At 46.8% G+C, this 21,314-nt stretch overlaps 2 protein-coding genes across 3 annotated transcripts in view; both read right to left on the reverse strand.

Moving 5' to 3' along the window:
- Saal1 (serum amyloid A like 1) overlaps positions 1-977 on the reverse strand; it is a 30,929-nt gene extending 29,952 nt beyond the window's left edge. Inside the window, exon 1 of the mRNA XM_042276836.2 lies at positions 802-977. Within this exon, the coding sequence (XP_042132770.1) occupies positions 802-936 (135 nt within the window). The 5' untranslated portion in view covers positions 937-977. The remainder of the gene's footprint in view (positions 1-801) is intronic.
- Positions 978-5,131: 4,154 nt separating this feature from the next.
- On the reverse strand, positions 5,132-8,525 carry LOC102914584 (serum amyloid A-1 protein-like). Of its 2 annotated transcripts, XM_076542874.1 has the most exons (4): positions 8,384-8,518; positions 7,745-7,839; positions 5,745-5,883; positions 5,132-5,398 (listed from the first exon to the last, which is right to left on the reverse strand). In XM_076542874.1, exons 2-4 carry the CDS (start codon positions 7,833-7,835, stop codon positions 5,260-5,262), a joined length of 369 nt encoding a protein of 122 aa, XP_076398989.1. In that variant the 5' UTR covers positions 7,836-7,839; positions 8,384-8,518; the 3' UTR covers positions 5,132-5,259. The 2 variants fall into 2 exon arrangements, with proteins under 2 accessions (XP_076398989.1, XP_076398982.1); XM_076542867.1 differs by lacking the exon at positions 7,745-7,839 and having other exon boundaries at positions 8,384-8,525.
- Between the last annotated feature and the right edge of the window lie 12,789 nt (positions 8,526-21,314).

Raw genomic sequence — 21,314 nt, forward strand, 5'->3', positions numbered from 1 at the left:
AGGCGGACTTAGCTGAACTGGTGAAAAGAGCTATGGGAGGAAAAATGAAGGACCAATGACATGTTCCTGGGAGAAGAAAGACATTTCTCTTAAAAGAAGAACGTGAACTCTCATGGAAGGGCAGGACTCTGTCCTGGGGAAATGAGATGAGCGTTCAGAGGTGCCTTCAAGAGTTCAGAAAGCACAGCACAGGTCTACTGGTGATGGAACACAATGTTAAGTAAAAGGAGGCTGAAGGGGGTGCAACCAGCCTTGGAGCCCCAGTTAAGAAACAGAAAGTTTTCTCTTATGAGCAACAAAAACACCCTTTAAAAGTAATAAAAAGGAAGGCTGTTTTGGCCACTATGTAGAAAATGGCTCTAAAAATAACAAAAACAGGAATTGGCGGTATGCAGAAAAATCTGACAGTTCCTGTAAACCAAACACATTTCAAGCACTCTACTGTGATTATAATCTCAATCTACATAAAACCCTTGTGTACGACAATACTGTTATCCTATTTTATACAAAGTGTGAAAGAAACCGAGGTTCTACATTAACGAGTCTCGCTTCCAGCATGGGATGAGCTCGCGTCTTGGAGATCAGGGCTGTCTGACTCCAAACTGCACTCCACTGTGACAAGAGCCGACGAAACGGGAATGGCAGAGTCTCGACTTCGGAAGAGACAATGGGGCTGGGACGCAAAATCCGAGTAAAGTATGTGTGTGGTGGTGCTCTGGGAAGTTAGGAAATTGGCATCGCGAACCTCCAGCATCCCATTCACTCCCTTGGTTCGGAGGGCGCCTGCGCGAGTCTCCCCACCTGGATGAGCCCGCTGAGGACGCCGAAGAGCCAGTGCTTGCTGTAGACCGTGCTCCCAATGCAGTCTCCCCCGGCCAGGTCCTCCTCGTCCTCCTGATCGCAGCTAGGAGGCGGAGGCGACGGGTTACGGTCCATGCTGGCGCGCAGGAGCCACGCCGGAAGCCCGGAGGAGGCGAGAGGACGCGCCAGAGAGCCCGACGCACCCAGCGCGGCCCGAACAGCGCCCCCTGCTGTCAGGTTCCTGCAGAACCGGTGGGACTCTCCCCCAAAGTGTCCACCCAGGACCAGGCGTGAGCATGGAATGCACACATCAGCATTACCTTTGTCTGGACCGAAGAGGGGAAGGGAAGAGGAAAAAAAAAAGAGGAGGAAGAGGAGGATGGAGATGCTTGGACGTGGGACTTCAATACAAGCTGATTCTGGATGAAGACCCGAATATATAAAACACAACTTTTACGTCTAGAAGAAACTGTAAAGAACATTTAATGACCTCTAGAGATAGGGAGGGTTTTCTTAAAATACACAGGAGCCTAATGTGAGAAACTGCCACATTTCTCAGACTGGGGAGATGGCTTCGCAGTTAAGAGCACTCACTGGTCTAACAGAGGATCCGGTTCCTGTTCCAGCATCCACAATGGCAGCTCACACCCCTCTGCAGCTCTGTTCCCCAGGGGATCCGATGCTGCCTTCTGGTCTCTGCCGGCACCAGACATGCACAGACACACGTACAGGTGAAACACATAAAAAAGTAATTGCTACATTTCTATCATTCTGCATGAGGCTCAGCTGGACATGGTAGCTCACACTTGTGACCTCAGCACCTGAGAGGCTGAGGAAGGGCGTTGTCACAAATTTAAGGCAATCTGTGCTTCACAACGAGACGCTGTCTAATGATGATATGTAGGTCTTCAAATTGGGGAAAAATCAGTCTATAAATAACACAGGCTCAGGACCAAGAATAACAAAATCTTATAACTAATAAATCAGTAAGAAAGAGACAACTCATTAAGAAAACAGACAGAACATAGAAATAGGCAACTCACAAAAGAGGAGACAAAACTGAAGGGACTGTTAAAAGGGTCTCCAAGTCTGGTTTATTTAAAATACACGAAGATCGGGAACAGAGCTCAGTGGAAGAGCACACGTGTGCCAACTATGCCCGAGGCCCTGGGTTCAGTCCCCATTCACAAAGATGCGGACATTCCATGGAGATGTAAATTTAAATCAGTGTAAGTTACCACTTTGCATCCCCACAGCTGAAATCTGACCACTCCGAGTATAAACAGGATGGCGGAGAGGGGAGAATTCCACACAATGAAGAGAGACTTCACCTGAGCACAGCTACTTTGCAGGGCAGTGTGATCAAAGCTACTTGATTTCAAGAATGGTGACCTATTTTTTAAGGGTTGAAATGTGTCCTACCTGCACATTTTTAAAGACACAGACAAGGCTAGGACTAAAGGAAAACTACCGGAGGCCATTATACAGACCAGATGTTGGCACTGTTTCGTGAAACCTTCGTTTCTGCTGCACACAAAACGCCAAGGGTTTCACAGAGCTTCTGTCTTGTTACACACACACCACACATACACACAACACATCACACACACTCACCACATATACCACACACACACACACACCATACACTACACACACACTCACCACACATACACCACACACACATACACTGCATAACACACACCACACATTCATCACACACACATACACCACACACACATCACACCACACACATCACACCACACACACATACACCACACACACCAAACACACATACCACACATATATACTATACACACATACACAACACACAATACAACACACACATACACCACACATACGCATACACCACGCACACACCACACACACACACACACACACACACACACACACCATGCAGGAGGAGGGATGTATTTAAGGTACATGTTAAGATATGTCAGCCCTTCATTAGTGGTTGGTTTATACATTACATCATCTTACATTTCAGCATTCACTTTGGGTTTCTATTCTTGTTTGATTCTTTCTTTCTTTGAACAGGGTCAAGCTACATAGCCCAGGCTAGCCTGCTACTCACCATCCTCAGGCCACCACCTCCAGCAGCTAGGATTGTAGGCAGGTGCCATCATGCCCAGCAACTCCAGGTGAAGTTTTGTTTTGGGTTTTGTGGGCTTTGAACTCTTTTATCTGTGGGTCACACTACTACACTGATGTTTACATACATGCTTTGTGAATTTTCTCTTCTCTTAGAATCTCAGGAGCAGGAAATTGGATTAATTGTGACTCTTGTTTATGGTATCTTCTGATTTGTTATTATCCAACCAAGCTTTCCTGGTCCTTCTCTCTCAGAATTACTTTCTATAACCAGAAAGTAGTTATTCTTTTCTCCCTTTTCTTTTTCTCAACACCCCTTTCTGTTGTCCTTGAATGAAAACACAGGTCAATTCATGTTTCTCTGGTTACTCATAGGAAATCAACAATCTTGCATGATTTTAAACCATAAGCTTGAAGACTTAGTTGAATTAACCACGAGGATTGCAGACCTTGGGGCCACATAACATTGGGATTTCCCGCTCACTTAGAGTGCGTTTTCTCTCCCTTTCCTAATCCAGCTCATGCTGAATAGGCTCTGTAGGTGGGGGACGGTGACTTTGTTTTCTTGTCCGTGTTCTTCCGCACACAGATCACCAGCTGCTCTTTCTGACCCCTCCTGGAAGGAGAAGGGGCCTGCAGAAGTGAGAGGCAGGAAAGGAAGAAAAAGTCGTACCTGTGACAATTTCATAAGATGGTTCTGTGTCCTCTGGGCCTAACAGGTATTTTTCTTGTTGTTGTTTTTTTAAGACAGACTTTCTCCGTGTAGCTTTGGAGCCTGTCCTGAAACTCACTCTATAGACCAGGCTGACCTCAAACTCCGAGATCCTCCTGCCATTGCTTCCCAAGTGCTGGGATTAAAGGTGTGCACCACCACCGCACAGCCCCTAACAGGTATTTTAGCTGACACCATCCCCCATCCCGTGTGTGTGTGTGTGTGTGTGTGTGTGTGTGTGTGTGTGTGTGTGTTTTCTCTATTGTTTTCTTCCCAAGTTGTTAGAGATTGAACCTACGTAGGCAAGGACTCAGCTGCTGAGATACACTGCCAGCCTATGTAAGTGGCTTACAAAATGCCAACTTCAATACAATTGCTCCCTGCTTATCAGTGCCATGGAGGCCTCCTGCATCTGCACACGGGAGCTGCAGACCATGGCTGATCAGAAAATCCTCTCTGCTGCCTTCAAAAAGACTCTACAGGACAAGGTGAAACTGGACCCCTCTGCTGGGGCCTCTCTGTCTTCTTCTGCCTATGTTAAGGCCTGCAGCCTGGCCTCAGCAAGCAAGAATTTATATATAATGAATACAAACTAGTTTACACCTCAGCAAAGGAGTGGGTGAGAGATGCAAGAACTCCTGGGACCAGGCCACTGAAGCAAGGAAGGGACCAACAGGACACTAGAATTGGAGGAGGCAGCTAATGACAGAGGACACAGCTGCCCAGACAGAAAGGGACTACCTGAACCAGTGTTAACCAGGGAAGGTTATGGTTTGGTAAAGGAACAACATGGAGTATCTGAGCCCCAGTTTCCAGGATTGGAGAATCTTCAGGGATTGTGTAAAGGGAGCAGCCCCAGGCTATAGCTGGGGCCTGGAGCTGGTCACTGCTGGAGTCAGTCCATCATAGGTCAGCATACTTTTGCTTTTTGATAATTTCTTATAGGTTGTGGGGAGGGAGGTGCCAAAGCTTTTCTATTCCAGAGACATATTGCAGAATGTGTCTTCTTCTCTCCAGAATTAATTTTACAAAATGGGAGTGATTCGCCTTTTTAAAGGGTGAACCTTATCTATAGAAACATCTAGATCTGAGGCTTTCTTTGTGGGAAGCATCAATCTCTTAAAACAATTACAGGATGGCTTTGATTTCATCTTCAGTCTTTGTAAGTTATATTTTGCTAAGTAAGAATGTCATGGGGAACACATGGGGTTGGAAGGAAGGGCCTCACGCATGCTAGGCTTCATCCTCAGCCCAGAATGTGTTGGTTTTTTATCTAGTTTTTAACTTCATAACCGAAATCATACACAATGCTTTCTTGCTATCTGCCTGTGTTTGAGGGGATACATAATACATGTTTTGGTCCATGTATAGACATATAGAGTTATACTCTAACTCCTATCTTTTCATATCTTTCTTTAAAAAAACAAAACAGTGGTGTTTCTTGGTCATTCCCATGGCCTACAATCCTCAATATGACTGCCCTGTGCTCTTTCAAATGACGGTGACAAGTTATATTTCACAAGTATTTATTCAACATTTTGAGGTACTTAGGGATCCAGAGTTTAGGAACTAATTAAATTCAGTAGTTGCATCTTCCTTGGGGTCTACATGGCTGGGAAAAAACATGAAGAGAAAACTCAGTATTTACTAGGCAGGCCAAGAGGTCGGAAGTAGTTGGGGTTTAAACCACTCCGACCCCATTCGTTGGCAAACTGGTTAGCTCTTGATTGCTCTGTTCCACGTCCTATGAACCTCCGAATATCCTCTCTGGCATCACTGTAATCAAGACAGACAAGAAGACCCATAACCAAGCTGATGGCAATGGCCCCACCCTCTGGACTCCCTTCTTCAAGAGATGGCCCTAAGAGGAGCCCAGGAACACCAGGGAAGGAGAGGATGGTACTCATCCTGCCTGAATAAACATCTGCTCGACCCAGGAAGTCACCCTCATGATGGATGAGCAGCACCAGGGGAGAGAGGGTGGGTATCATGCATCATTGCCAACCACTCCCAGTACTATGCACAGAAAGGATGGTTAATGGGCAGTGTGCACAGGATGCAGAGGAGAGCCCCTCCTGACTGTCCAGAGCAGTCAAGCTCTGCTCACCGAGACCTCTGTTACCTGATCACTTTAGCAGCCCAGGCTCCTCCTGGTCCCCTTTGGGCAGCATCATAGTTCCCTCTAGCACGGAAGTATTTGTCTGAGTATTTCCAGTTGGCCTCTCTCATGTCAGAGTAAGCCCGCCACATGTCTCTAGTCCCTGGAGAGTTAGGAGAATGATGAAGAAGATTGCATTTAGGCAAAAGAGTGGGTTAAAACTTCCGTCCAACTCATCCCAATGACTTCGGCCTTTCACAAACCACAGAACTGTTGCTGGCTTGAAAAGAATAGTTCTTAATTCCCCATGCCTTGCAAGGAGAAGTGCTTTTGGAGCGAGTTTTATTCTGAGGGATTCCTGTCTTAACTCTGTTGATGTTGGTCTTTGGCTGCTCCAAAAGCATACAGAGGAGAGATGCTCTCTAGGGGATGTTTCATCATGTGATGATGAAGCTCTCTCTGAAATGGCCCAGGGAAACATCTGTCTATGATGTGAGACATGAGGCCTCTTCCCTTCCTCTGCCCCCTCTCTTCTTCCATTTCTTTCCTTTCTCTCGTGTTCTCTTCCTTTAGAGGCAGCATGCATCTCTATATAACCCTAGACAGCCTGAAACTCACAATCCTTCTGCCTCAGCCTCCCAAGTGCTACAATCACCACTGCAGCCACAGTTCTCTCCTATCACAGACCATGGGAGACACTGCTCTCCAGGCAGAGTGAGTGCGGTTCTTCTCTGACCCCACGGAATGTCCAGCATCTATTGCAACCTGAGCTGTTCTCAGCTCTCCATTAGCGGAGACAACAGTGAGTTCTCTGATACAGACAGAAACAAGCTGGATGATCAGAGACTCTAGGTGGCAAAGGGCACACTAGGTTTAAAATGTCTACATCATCTCCAAGAACAGGGAAGAGTATAAGCCACCTCGGTGGTTATGCAGAAAACCTGAGAAAATGCACGTGGGATGTTCATGGAAGATGCTCAATTTATCATCTCATTTATCTACCTCTCAGGAAGGTGCCACAAACAGCAGAAGGTGTAAACCAAGGACAGCTGTGGTGAGCTGTGCACTGAAGGACAGATCCAGCTAACATTAGATGGGAAATATCTTCAAAAGTGACAAGTTAGGAGAAAAGGGAAAGTCCAATATCTAGGTTCGTTTAATTTTTATTGTGCTGTGGCTGGTGGGATGTACTTCCCTTGGTGACAGTTTCTTGTCCATGTCTCAGCCCCAGAAGACCTATATTCCAGGTAAGCAAGTCACAGTCTTCTGTGGGTGGCAGGGGATCTGGAGCGTCCTTCACAGGCAGCTGCCTTCCCCAACCCATGACCTGCTGCTTCTCAGGTCAACAGTGAGTGTGTGCTCATGAAGTCCTCTCTCTGTCCGGGAGCTGTGTCGTGGATTATGAGGAGCGGGCCAACCTGGGCTAACCTGTGTTCTTCGAGGGTTTTTTGTTGTTGCTAGATAGCTTATTATGCTTTGTGCCTCGGTTTCCTTAAAAGATAGACGTGGCACTACACCACAAGATTAATTTAAAAACTAAATCATTTCCACACATATTGGACAACGCCTTTTCATTGTGTGAAGAGTTCAGTTAGCCTTGGCTGCTGTCACTGTGGACTGTGGACTGCACTGGTTCTCCTGTGCCTGGCCTGGAACACTCTACCCTTGGGATGTGCTTCAATTCACAGTCACCAGACATAGACACCAGACACCAGACATGAGCTGCCACAAGGGGGCAGCAGATCCCCTCTTCTGTTGGCGAATAGGCAACTTTCAAATACAGATTGTTCCTACACTCCTGTGGGAAAGCTGCTGCACAAACATTACGTGATCTCAGGCTTGGGATCCTCACAGAAAAGGGTAAACACTGACCAGAAGAGTTCAGAACTACATGGGAAGAACAACGCAGCTTGTCTATCCATGGAGACTTCACAAGCACGTTATCCCTTAATTATGTGGTCCCTGCTCTGGTAAATACTTGGAACTCACAAATGCAACCTCCTGTCCCCATCCTTTGCCCTTACCTTGACCAGCCTGTTTCATGAACTCAAACCAGCTTTGGCTGTCAACTCCCAGGACCAAGAAGCAAAAAATGATGGCAATGAATGGCTTCATCCTGCTGTAGGGCCGGGAAAACACAAGGATGAATATGCCATTTCTTGGGGCGGTGGATGCTTCTGTAATGTTGAGCTGTCCTTTTATGCTAATAACCAATCCCTCTGGATTTTATACATAAACCCACACACAAGTAGAAATTGATGATATAAGTGGATTCCAGGGAGCTATCTAGCTCCCCATTTCCATATTTCATTAGACTCCCACTGACTGAAAGTTTGCAAATGGATCATTAGTATAAAGCACATTGCATTCCAATCTTGCCAGCCAAAACCCAACTGTATAGGAAGTTTCCAGAGAGGCGTGTAGGGGCCTTATAGCCATCATAGATCTCTGCAGTCTATCTGTAGAGGGCTGACTCCACCCTCCCCTGAATTCACACAGAAGCATACAACAAATCTCCATGATAAAAGTATCGCCTCCAGTGAATTCTAATCCATCTAGTAGATTCAGGAAAGAGACAGAGCAGGAAAACACAACAAGTGAGTGAATGCTGGTGGGAAAAAGAATCTGCAAAGAGCAAATGTTGGAAAGTTCTGACAACTCACCTGGCCTGTCAGTTCCTGCTGAGACCTCTGGTGAGTGGCTTGTGTCACTTGTTGAGGAGATGTGGCTGGGGTTATCTATATATACTGTCCCTCGGCTAGTAGAGCAATCCCCTGTTTCATCTTGCATAATCCCACTTGGCCATAATTTATCTTTCAGAACATAAAGATTTCTCTTCACACAGGTCTGCTTTTCCCAGATTGCACAATCTGGCCATTTTCAGGAATGTGGCAGGTTGGGCTTTCAGAGTCTTCCCTGTCCTGACTGGGAATAATCACAATGAGTACTTTCCATCCAATCATGTAGTGCCAATTTCTAAGGGAGGGATGTTAATATTGGAAAAAGAAATCTGAATATGTAATGAATCATGGAGCTGCACAGCAACTCCAAAGGTTGAGCTAAAGTCCTCTCAAAGCATAGTTCAGAATTAAGCTGTGGAAACAGGAGAAAGGAAGGCAGAAACTGATGTTTAACATCCACATGGGTAAACTCAACACTGGAAAAGGCTTCTCCAGACTCAAGTATATTTACTCATGAGCAGTTGGTATGGAAGATAAGGGAACAGATTAAATTCAGATACTGTGACAAACTAGGAGAGCAATAGTACAGGAATTTGCTTCAAAGTTGTGAAGAAATAACACACCACAAGCAAGCATGTGGAAGGCCCACTGGCTGTGAAATTATGCTAACAGTGGGTTCAGGCAGGAAGTGCAGGGCGCAACAGAGGAAGGCTGGGAGGTAGTACCAGGAAACAGCGGTTGGAGCTAGAAAAGCAACACCACGTTTTGCTCCATGCATTTGTCTTGTGAAGAAAATCCATTCAGGCAATCAGGGAACTACAGCTCAATTTGTATCCCCACCCCTTTATTCAACAGAAAAAATTAAATACGCTGACTTCCCTAGAGAAGGAAGGGGTATCGATAGCTACAAGATGGTGGATATGATGAGGGCATCACATTTGTTCCTCTGTTCTAAGGGACCCGGGGCTGGAAGCCTGAGGACAGTCGTAAGGCCAAAAGACCCATCCAGAAAGAAATAGCTCTGGTTTTTTGCCTGGAATTGTTTGTTACTAGAAGAGGAATGTTAATGTTTCAATGGAGAAACAAGCTGATGTAGACAAACTGTAAGCTGGAAGACGGTACCTAATAGCCAGGAAGAAGGAATAACAGCCGAAGAGAATGGAAGTGAAGAGTTTTTTGTTGGGCTACAAACCAGAGGGCAGTATGGTGGTGGAGGATGTGGGTAAAAGTGATGCAGGAAGAAGCAGGTCAGGCCAGGGTGGGCACCATGTTTGAAAATCGTCCTAGATTAGAGCTGTTGGGAATGAAGCCTCTTTCTAGGTTTGTCCTTTGTTTTAGTTGTTTGGGGCACTATGACATGAGAGCTGTAATGGAAAAGCTGTCAAATGATGTCTCTTTAGTCTCTTGGTCCTTAACCAAGGCACTGCCAAGCCACATTTGGCTACTCCTTACACGACTTCCATCCCTTGGGAAAGGGATTCTTTAGTGGCCTGGGGTCCGGCTGGCTTGGCTCACATTGTTCTAACAGTAGGCAGTGGGCAGCAGCTACAACCTCCCACACACCCTGGTTGTGGACCTGCTTGGGGAGGTGCTTCACCGAAGACTGCACATAAAAGCAGCCCCCTCTTCTGTCCTGACTTCCTTGGGACAGACATTTGTTGCCAGTGATTATGTACTGACCTCCTCAGCCATTCTAGACTCAAAATTCACTTCCCACATATCCACTCTTTCAATCCACCCTTCTCCTCTTTTACTTTGGTTTTGCTTTATGTGTATTTTGCCTGGATGTATGTGCATGCACCACATGCATGCCTGGTGCCTGTAAAGGTCTGAAGAGCATGTCAGTTCTCCTGGAACTGGTGTTAGAGATGGTTGTGAGCCAACAGGTGAGAGCTGGGAGTTGAACCCAGATTCAATTAACTGCTGAACCATCTCTCCAGTCCCTGCCCTCTTCTTTGATAGAAATATTAGAAGACAAGTGAGTTCTTTCCTAGACATTAAGAAGAGCTCTTTACATGAACTTTTTCTTTATTAATAATAATTAAACTAATTCTTTGAGGATTTTATCCAATGTATTTTGATCGTATTCACTCCTCATCCCCAACTCCACTCTCACCTCCCTTCCCGCCCAGCTTAAAGCTTTCTTCTTTTTTTCCCTTCATCAAGTCCAGTTTGAATGGGCCAACTAGTCTTGGCCCTGGGGTCTGCCCTAGAGGTTGGTCAACAAGAGGTCATACCATTAAAGAAAGTTGACTCTTCCTCTCCTACCAGCAATCCAATGCCAATAACTTCTCAGCTGGGGTGGGATTTTGTGTCCACCTCACCCCCTCCATGCTGGGATCTTGTGTGCTGTGAGCTTGCACAGGTCTTATTCATGCTGTCACGATCCCCGTGAGCTCACCTGTGCAGTGTCCTGATGTGTCTGGAAAACACTCTGTCCTTGAAGTCATCCACCACCTCTTTCTGCCCCTATTCCAAGAAGAGTCCTGAGCCTGGGGGATGGGGTGTGACAGGTGTGTCCAGGGACGTTTTTCTTTATTGTTCATTTTATTATCACACAAAGTTGCCCCTTGTTCGTTCCTAATGTGTCTCCATGGAATGGGATCTCGCGAGAAGACCACTGTCTGTTTTGTCTCGCTATCATCCAGACATTTCTCTTGGTTCCTTAAGCAGGTGGTGAATAAATATAAAAATGCACTCATCTGTGCATTCTGCAAGCTTATTTACTTAAAGGTAGAACTGGAAGGAGGCAGAGTGCAGGCTCTCAGTCCCAACCTCTCCTTCACCTCTCACTCCTGCTTTTGTGCATGTGGAAAGAACTCAGGGAGTGGACAGGACAGCTAGTCCACACTGCTTGAGGGGGGCCTTAGAGCCGACCTGCCATTAGAGTTGAACCGGGACTGCAGGGACTTTGAGTAGCCAACAGGACTAGAGTTGCTCTTCTGTGAGGAAAAAAGTAGTTGTGGAGTTAGATCTCTTCATGTGGGTTCGGGTGCCCAGAAGAAAAGGACAAGCCTCCTGAGTCCTCAGCAAGTTGCACAGCAGGTGATACAGCCTGCCAGCTGACCCACACCCTGCCTGGCAGACAGGAGTGTGGTGAGGGGGTCCTGGGGGAAACCCCTGAACACCCTGGTTCTTGCTCCTCATCTTGGTATTTTGGAAGGATGGAATAGCCCAGATCATCAGAGTTTGAAGGGTATTGGCAGTGTGCCAGACAGATAGGGTGATGTTCTATTCATCTCTGCCACTTGGTCACTTGGGTTGGAAAGACCCCTGAGTTTCAGGTGAAGGCACTGGGTAGGTGAAGGTAGGCAAACCCTTCCTCAGGGAGCAGTGGGTACAACTGCTCCTCTTTCTGGTAATAACCTCCACTGCTGAGGGAGCTCATGAGGAGGTGAAATTCTTCTCAGGAGCATGTAACTAGAGTTTTCCTGCCTTGCCCACAGTCAGGACAAATCTCTGTCACCCTACAGTCCCACAGCTGCTCAGACCCAACCAAGTAAACACAGAGACTTATATTGCTTACAAACTGCATGGCCGTGGCAGGTTTCTTGCTAACTGTTCTTATAGCTTAAATTAATCCATTTCCATAAATCTATACCTTGCCACGTGGCTCATGGCTCATGGCTTACCGGTGCTTGTTATGGTGGCGGCTGGCAGTGACTCCCTTCGCCTTCCTGTTCTCTCCTTTCTCCTCTCTGTTAGTCCCGCCTATACTTCCTGCCTCACCACTGGCCAATCAGTGTTTTATTTATTGACCAATCAGAGCAATTTGACATACAGACCATCCCACAGCAGGAGCAGCCATGCACTCCATTTCTGCAGAGACCCCCAGGTCAACAGAGAATGTTAGTGTGATTAGGAGTACTTCAGACTCTGCCGAGGCCCTGGTGATACTCCCTCCCTACAGCACCCCCTCCCCCAGTCCTGAGGCTGGGAGCCATGGTGGAAAGACACCTCCAAGTCACTTGCATGGGAGGACCCTCTGGTCCTCACTCCTCCAAGTGTCCCCACAGCCAACTAGCCTGTAATGTGGGAGGGTCACATTAAAGCAGACCTACCACTGCAGTTGAAACAGGACTGCGGGGACTTCCAATAGCCAACAGTGACCCAGTGCTAAGGACAGAGAGGAGAATTTTACCTTCACAGTCAAACCAGGGTTGGGAAAACAAAGGCAGTTTGTGGTGAAGCCTCCTAAACCAGCTCTCTAAACTGGCTGTGTTTTGGCAGCATGTGTCATTTTTGGGACAAGTTCCTTTGCATTTGGAACATCTGTACCACATCCTCTTCCTCCAGGGCTCACAGACCACTGCAGAAGAGGAGAGAGAAGGAATGCAAGAGGCAGACATGGCGGGTGACTACAGGGAAGTTGTTTTCCAGACACAGCCCCTGCTCACACGTGTAGACTCGTAGCACAGCAATCGTAACAGTGACAGCATCTGCACAAGCTCAGGCTAGACCACATCCCAGCATGGAGAAGGGAGATGGGCACAAAGTCCCGCCCCCAGCCAAGGAACCATTGGCAATTGATAGGTGCTGGGAGAGGGAGAGTGGGTTTTCCTGAAGGGTTCAGGCCTAGTAAGTTAGCCATGCTGCTGTGAAAGGCTGCACACCCAAGGGTATATGAGCAGAAAAAATAGATTGGTAGATTAAAAATTCTAGGAGAACACAAAGGTGGGTGCGTAGAGAAGGCAGGGTAGACCTGGGAGGAGTGGGGGAGAGAATTATCATGTTTGCTGCTGCTGTAATAAACACTGTGACTTGGGTGGCTGGAATGGAAACGGTCCCATAAGCTCACACATTTGAATGCTTGGTCCACAGTTGCTGGAACTGTTTGGGGAGTGTTAGGAGATGTGGCTTCGTTGGAAGAGGTGTGTCACTAGTGTTGGCTTTGAAATTTCAAAAGCCCACACACCACACCCAGTGAGTTCTCTCTCTCTCTCTCTCTCTCTCTCTCTCTCTCTCTCTCTCTCTCTCTCTCTCCCCCTCCCTCCCTCCCTTTCTCCCTCTCCTCCCTCGCTCTCAACCTCCATCTTGACCTCTCTCTCTCTGCCTCGTGGTTGTTATCTTAACAAGTAAGCTCTCGGCTACTGCTCCAGCACCATGCCTGTCAGCCTGCTGCCATGCTCCCTGCCATGGTGGACTCACCCTCTGAACTCTAAACCAACCCCCAATTAAATGCTTTCTTCTCTAAGTTGTCTTGATCATGATGTTTTGTCACAACAATAGAAAAGTTGCTAAGGCAATGACCAAAAGTAACTTGTGATGGAAAGAGTTTATATGGCTTGTGGGTCACATACAGTCCATCACCAGGGGAAACCAAGGCAGGAACTCAAGGCAGTAACCTGGAATCAGAGGTCATGGAGGGATGCTGCTTACCCTCTTATTCTCCATGGCTTGCTCAGCCCCATTTTCTTTGGTTTGGTTGTTTGCTTGTCTTTCGTTTTTGTTTTTTGATACTGGGCTTCTCTGTGTAGACCTGGCTGTCCTGGAACTCACTCTGTAGACCACATTGGCCTTGAACTCAGAGATCTGCCTTCCTCTGCCTCCAGAGTGCTGGGATTAAGTGTATGCAGCACCACTGCCCTGCTCAGCCCCATTTTCTTGTACAACCCAGTACCAACTGCCAAAGGGCAGCACTGTCCCAGTGGCCTAGGACCTCCCTCACCAATCACTAATCAAGAAAATGCCCAACAAGGCAGGACAAGACTACCCACACCTTTAGTTCCAGCATTCCGGAGAATATTTGTGAGTTTGGGGACAACCTAGTCTACATAGCCAGTCCCATGCCAACCAGGGCTACATAGTGAGAACCTGCTTTGAAAGAGAAAAAGTGTGTGTGTGTGTGTGTGTGTGTGTGTGTGTGTGTGTGTGAGAGAGAGAGAGAGAGAGAGAGAGAGAGAGAGAGAGAGAGAGAGAGAGAGAGAGAGAAGGGGGGACAGAGAGACAGAGAGACAGAGATTTCTCGATCGAGGCTTCTCTTCCCTGGTACCTCTAGCTTGTGTCTAGTTGACAAAAGGCTAACCAGGAAGAGGGTGAAAAAGTGATAAAGTATTTTATTGGAAATTCTCAAAGAAATAATAAAAAGGGAGGGAAAAAAGAGAACTAAGACTCAGTCTTCTCATCTAGCTTTGCCAGGCATGCTTTTACATACACACACACACACACACACACACACACACACACACACACACACACACACACACACACACACCTTGCTCTCCCAGTGCCTGTGGCCTCTAGGACTTTTTCAGACATGGACTTTGAGATCGGGGAGAGGGGATTTGGATGGCACCCTCGGGTCACGGTTCCACTCTTTCAGCAACACTTGGCTGCTGTTAGCTAGGCCGAGCACTCTGATTGGGAAATCGGCCCCAACCTGAGGTGCCTCCCCTTCACTTCCCCGAGGCTCTCTGCCCTTCTTCCCTCTGCATTCTGCTCTAGGCGGCTGGCCTGCACAGATGCCAACTCCGCTCTGTGTCCCTTCCAGTTTAGTTTGACCAATGAGGAGCCCTGGCAGGAGCTGGGGGGAGGGAAGAAAGAGAGATTTAATGATTTGTTCACATAACTCCTTCAAAGAGGGGTCACCAAACCCCAGCTTGTCCTCATCCAAAGGGCCTAACTCATGTCATTAATACCTCTCTGCAAAGATTTCTGTCTTTGCCTGTCTGTCATTCCCCTTCGCTCTTCCCTGTCCTCCACATTGCGTACAGGGACCACCTGTCTTGAGTGTCTTGATGAGATACTGACAACCGACCCACAGCAATTTCTGCTTCAGTGAATGGGCTGCCTGGCCTCATTTCTCTACACTGTCGGCATCTTGTCACCCCTTGGGGACACTGCTGTTGTCACCTTGTCTCACTGGGTTCTTTCCTGACAGAATCCTGACAGACAGAAGCCTCTGTGTTGTGGATGTCTCCCCTACAAGTCCACATGTTAGAAATTTCATCCCCAGGTTCAGCCAGAAGTGGGTTTGGGAGGTTTAGAGGTAAATAGGAATCAGGAAAGGTCATAAAGATGGGACCCCATGATGGCTTTAATGTCTTTGTGAGAAGAGGAAGGGACCTGAGCTACCAGACCTGATCTGTCTCTCAGTGTGGTGTTCTCAGAGGGGATGAGATACAAGACCCTCACCAGGGACCAGATTCCACCCTTGGACTTTCCAGCCTGTAGCATCATGATCTAAATACACTTCTACATTTTATAAAGTTTCCAGAGAGTAATATTATATACAGCAACAGAAGCACACTAAGATTTACTTACTTAAACTAGATTTGTTTCATTGTTTATTTTTATGTGTGCCCATCTGAGATCATGACATGGTGTCACTCACATTTAGGGAGGACCTTTCCCCCTTCTCTGGAAACTTCCTTAGAGACACACTTAAAATTGTGCCTCACTAATGCCAGAAACAGGTTCATTTTCTCCTTTGTTATTATTTTATTTTATTTTTAGTTACATGGATGTGGGAGCACACATGAATGCAGCTTCCCACTGAGGTCAGAGGGGAAGCCAGATCCTTTGGAGCTTGAATCACAGGTGGTTCTGACCCTCCCAATGTGGTGCTGGGAACCAAACTCAGGTCTTGAGGAAGAGCAGCACACTACATTCCTAAGCACTGAGCCATCTCTCCGACCCCAGCATTTTTTATTGGTGGTCAGTATATGTGCAGACACACACCACCACAGAACTGTGGAGATCCAAGGGTATCTAGTGGGGTCAGTTCTCCTCTTCCACCTGTACCTGGGCTCTGGGGATGGAACTCAGGCTGTGAGACTTGTGTGCCAGGAATCTTCATCTGCTCGTCCATCCAACCCGCTCTTCTTCTCCTTTTCTCTTCTTCTTTTTAAAGTAATATTTTTATAAAATCTTTGAGAATCTCACAGAATTTATTTGATCATATTCACCCCTGCCCCCGCTTCTCCAAGATCCACCTCCCACCTCCCTGTGCACCCACCTCCATGCTCTCTCTCTTTTTAAAGTCACCAAGTCCCATTTGTGTCCTCCAAATCTGGGATGTGTGTTCTTCCACAGGAGTGTGGTCCACCTACCATGGTTCACACCCTCAGAGAAAGCTGACTGCCCCCTCCCCCTTGAAAGTTACCCCTACCTGTTGTGCCTTCCTGGTCCCTCCCCTCTGTGGGAATTCTAACTGAAACACAAATATCTACAAATTCAAAGGTAACATCCATACAAGACATAAAGCATGTGATATTTGCCTCTCTAAGTCCAGGTTAGCTCCCTTGGGATGATTATTTATAGCTACATCCATTTACCTGTAATGTTTTTGCTTTTGAGGCATTGTCTGGATAATCAAAAGCTGATCTACAACTGCCTATGTATCCAAAGATGACTTTGAACTTCTGATCCTCTTGCCTGCACCTTGTAAGAGACACTAAATCCACTTTATGCAGTGCTGGGAATAGAACCCAGGGTTTCATACACATTGGTAAACTACCAACTGATCTATACCCTCAGTATCTTAGAAATTACAATGCTATTATTTTAATGTGAGGGGTATGTATCCATATGTATCCATATCTGTGTGTGTGTGTATGTGTGTGTGTATGTGTATGTGTGTGCATGTGTATGTGTGTGTATGTGTATGTGTGTGTATGTGTGTATATGTGTGTGCGTGTGTGTGTGTGTGTGTGTGTGTGTGTGTGTGTGTGTGTGTGTTTTATTGTGGCACAGGGTCTCATTTATCCCAGGCTAGCCTCAACTCACTTCATAGCCAGCACTGGTCTTGAACCTGGTCTGACAGCCTCCCCCCCGCCCCCAGTGCAAGGAATATAAATGTGCTCCATCACCAGGTTTACACAGTTCTAAGGATCCCCCTAAGGATTCATGAATGCTAAGTAAGCACTCTGTCAACTGAGCTATATCCCTGGTCCCCAGTGCAGTGTCTAGGTTAGGATTCCTAAGGTTAGGATAAGGCTTTCTCAGAGTGATGTTCTTCTCTCTATGAAAAGGGGACATAGGTGAGAAAGCCTTGAGTGAGACCATGGCATGATGGAAAAACAGAGTGACATCACTACACAGAAAAGCCTGCTAACAACAATAACACAACAGAGAGGCCTTGGTGTGACCAGAAGATCTTGTGGTAGGGACACACATCTGATCTTAACAAGGAGGAATCGATGGGCAGCTGATCAGGGCACATCTCAGGGTAAACTTCACTTCTGGAGGCGGCTGACATGGCTGGCAACACTCTGCTACCTCAGGCCTGCTTGTCAGGGGAAGCTGGTGTGGCCAAAAGCTAGAGCAGATTTGGTGGTGTGGTGTGAGGGACCTGCATGGTTTCAGGTGACTGCCTGGTGGTTACAGCTCCTCCTCTACTTATTTTTTATGTGATACATAGCAACTCTTCCCAGAAGGTATTTTTGACAGTTCCTGCTGTGGGATGTTCTGTATGCTAAATGTGTTGCTCTGATTGGTTAATAAATAAAACACTGATTGGCCAGTAGCCAGGCAGGAAGTATAGGCAGGACAAGGAGAAAGGAGAATTCTGGGAATTGGAATACTGAGTCAGAGAGACACTGCCAGCCGCCACCATGAGAAGATGTTAAGATACCGGTAAGCCACGAGCCACATGGCAACTTATAGATTAATATAAATGGGTTGATTTAAGAAAAAGAACAGTTAGCAAGAAGCCTGCCATGGCCATACAGTTTATAAGTAATATAAGTCTCTGTGTTTACTTGGTTGGGTCTGAGCAACTGCGGGACTGGCAGGTAAGAGAGATTTGTTCTGACCATGGGCCAGGCAGGAGCAGGAAAACTCTAGCTACAAGTTCCCCATTTCCTTCAACAAATTCCATCCACAAAGTATTTGTTGGGCATCTCTAGCTTCTCTGTGATTCCTGTGGACACTGGTGACATCCTGTTAAGGGGAGAGGGATGCGGCTCACAGCCTAGTCTCCTCAGTTTGGCCTGTGTAGCAGACTCAGAACTTCTCAAGCAGTCCCTGGGGTCTGAAGCAATTAGGGTGTTTGCCACTGTGACCCCATTCCTCGGCTTTTTAATTCATAGTTCCTTATTCCAAAATAATACCGGTTTAGAAGACCCTGAAAGTATTTTTTGCTGGTGCTGAAATCCATTGTGAATGGTCAGAAGATGCACAATTGCTGGGATATTTTCACGGTCAAGTTCCAGTGCAGAAGCTAAGCTCATGCTAGGAAACTTGGAAGCAGGCACTGTGGAGAAAATGAAAGTCACAAAGGCCAGATGTGTTTGATATGAGAGGAATTGTTTTTGAAGATGTCAGGATTCCTATGAGTACGTTTGAATGGGTGAGGGTGCTGATTCAGAACTGCAGGGAGAGGTTTTGCTAGAACCAGTCCACAGCAGCAGCCAATGCTATTGGTCCAGCACAGAGAGCTTTGGATGGACCATGAACTGTGCTCTGGCAGAACACTGGGAAAGCTGCATGTAGAGCAACAGGGACTGTCAGTGATGCTGGCGTGGTTAGCACGGTAAGGTGGACTAGTGAGATCATGTTAGCAGAGGAAAGATCCTGGGAGGCTGGTTCTGGTCACTGAATGAAGGCTGTGCACTGAAAGCCAATCCAAGTGAGGGAGCTAAGGAAATGAATATTCAGACCTCTGGACAGAGGTAGCAGCCTCCCCTCTTCACAAGTTGAGGGCTCCATGGAGTGCCTGAAACCCAGAAGCCAGGATAAAACCCTCTCCCAAAGATCAAGTAGACTGTAAGGTGAATCATGGGGATGCTTTGCTGGTTTTCCCAATAGGCTTCAATCTATTGAGAAAAGAGAGAGAAGAGAGATGAGAGAGAGGGAGGAAGAGGGAGAGAGGAGGAAGTGAGGGAGAGAGAGAGAGAGAGAGAGAGAGAGAGAGAGAGAGAGAGAGAGAGAGGAATGGAGGGCCAAGAGTGAAAAAAACTAAAAAGTCTGACTAGTAGGGATAGATATGTCTATAATATATTTTTTTAGATATTCTCATAAAAAGTGCTTGTAAACAAGATTTTCTTTTTAGAGATAACGTACAGCACACAAAAGTGAATGTGGGGCTAGGAATACGGCTCAGCGGTATAGTGTGTGCTCGCATGTGTGAAGTCCTGAGTAGTTTGAAACAATGCAATATAAACAAAACGAAAGCACACACAGTAGGAACTGCAGACTAATTCTGAACTTGGAAAACCTTAAATACAGGACAGAGGGTTCGAGTTTCACGCTAAGGAATGGGATCCATGTGTCAGAGAGTCACAGTCAACCCATTCCTTCCATCATGAGCAGGACCCCTCCTGGGAAGGATGCTGTTACACAGGAAGAAGAAACCATCTATGTCCAAATCCATTTCTCTGAAAGAACCTGTAGAGAGTCTACAGAGAGCCTAAGAGTCTGTAGGAGTCATTCAAGGACCAGCACCCAGAACATAGCAGCCCTCAGCCAGCATTCTGCCTAATCCTGCTCTACCTCAGAACTCCCTAAGAAGACTTTCTGGAAATTGGCCCATCCACTGAAAAATGAATGGTGGCTTACAGGAATTCTAGGATGGGTGGCTTAGTTTGGAAAAGGGCCATGGGTCACAGCAATCCAGCTTCAGGCAACAAAAACCTGGACATTGTCCCTTTGGTACCCTGCCATGCTTCTCCCTATGTGAAAGCCCTGTTACAAAACACCAGAGCATCTGTCCAGGAGAGGCCTTGAACCTGAGTTCCCATCATAGATCTTAAAATCCAGCACCTTGGGCTTGGAAACAGCATGGTCCTGAGGGGAAGAGTCACCTTGGGTTCCAGGACCTAGAGTGACTTCAGCTGTGAACATAGTGAAACTGGGAGATCCTCAAAGTCCTGGGGTAGAGGGGACAGTGTCTAAGAAAAAGCATAGGATGGAGTGGCCCCAGTGATGTTCAGTAGCATTTCTGTTGTTTTCACAGAAAGTGAGCATCAAGGGGTCCATGTCCCTGTACTCTTGGGCCTTCTGAATTTGCACCAGTGGCGTGTTCACCTGCATGCATGCACTGCTTAAAGACCCGGATGTGCTCTGAGAGACGCAGAATCTTAGTTACTCTTCTATTGCCAAGGCAAAAATACCATAACTTAGAAACTCAACAAAGAATGGTCTTGTACTTATGGTTTCAGAGGAATAAGAATCCATTATGGCAGGGAGACATGGCAGGAAGTGGCAGGGAGTTCAGAGGCAGGCAGGAAGCAGAGAGTAAACAGCAAATAAGATATAAAAACTCAAACCCACCCCCAGTTACATAGTTTCTCTAGTAAGGCTCCAACTCTCAAAGGACCCACAATTGTCCCAACAGCTCTACCATCTTGGTTACTTATGGAGGACATAGCTCCTCAATATCACAATATGGCAGAAGGCACCCAGGTCATTGTGTGAACATGCACCTGCACACAGCTAGACAATATAGGCTAATGCACCCATGTTGTCTCCAAGGACAACAAAGAAAGAGTGAGTATCAGGTGCATGAGGCTGTTGCTGCATAACAGGGAAGACTCTTGTACACTAGCGTGGTTGACCAAAAGAAGTGCGTTGGAGTAAGTACAGACCAGGAATGGAGAGATTCTTTACCGCCATCAAAGCCTGTATAGAATTCTGTGTGCTGTGGTTTCATGTGAATTGCAGCACAGTAGTTTTTCATACAGCAGTGCCATCCACATGTGAGCAGTGCCCTGGTATATGGCGATCCCAAGGCTATGGTGTCAGCAACAGGAGTTCTTCTGCTCCATTACACTTTCATGGGTGTCAGTGACTAAAGTGTTGGGTTTTATCCCATGGCTGTTTAATCATAGGACAAGGGTTCACTGGTCTTTTATCTGACAGTCACTGAAGCAGATGGACAGACAGTGGAGGCCAAGTCCAGCCTATGACTTCATGAATGTGAGGCTTCTAATGAGGGGATGGTGATGCTTGTTTAAGACAACTCTCCTAGGTA

Source organism: Peromyscus maniculatus, chromosome 1 (genome assembly GCF_049852395.1).
Source record: "Peromyscus maniculatus bairdii isolate BWxNUB_F1_BW_parent chromosome 1, HU_Pman_BW_mat_3.1, whole genome shotgun sequence".
Taxonomy (NCBI): domain Eukaryota; kingdom Metazoa; phylum Chordata; class Mammalia; order Rodentia; family Cricetidae; genus Peromyscus; species Peromyscus maniculatus.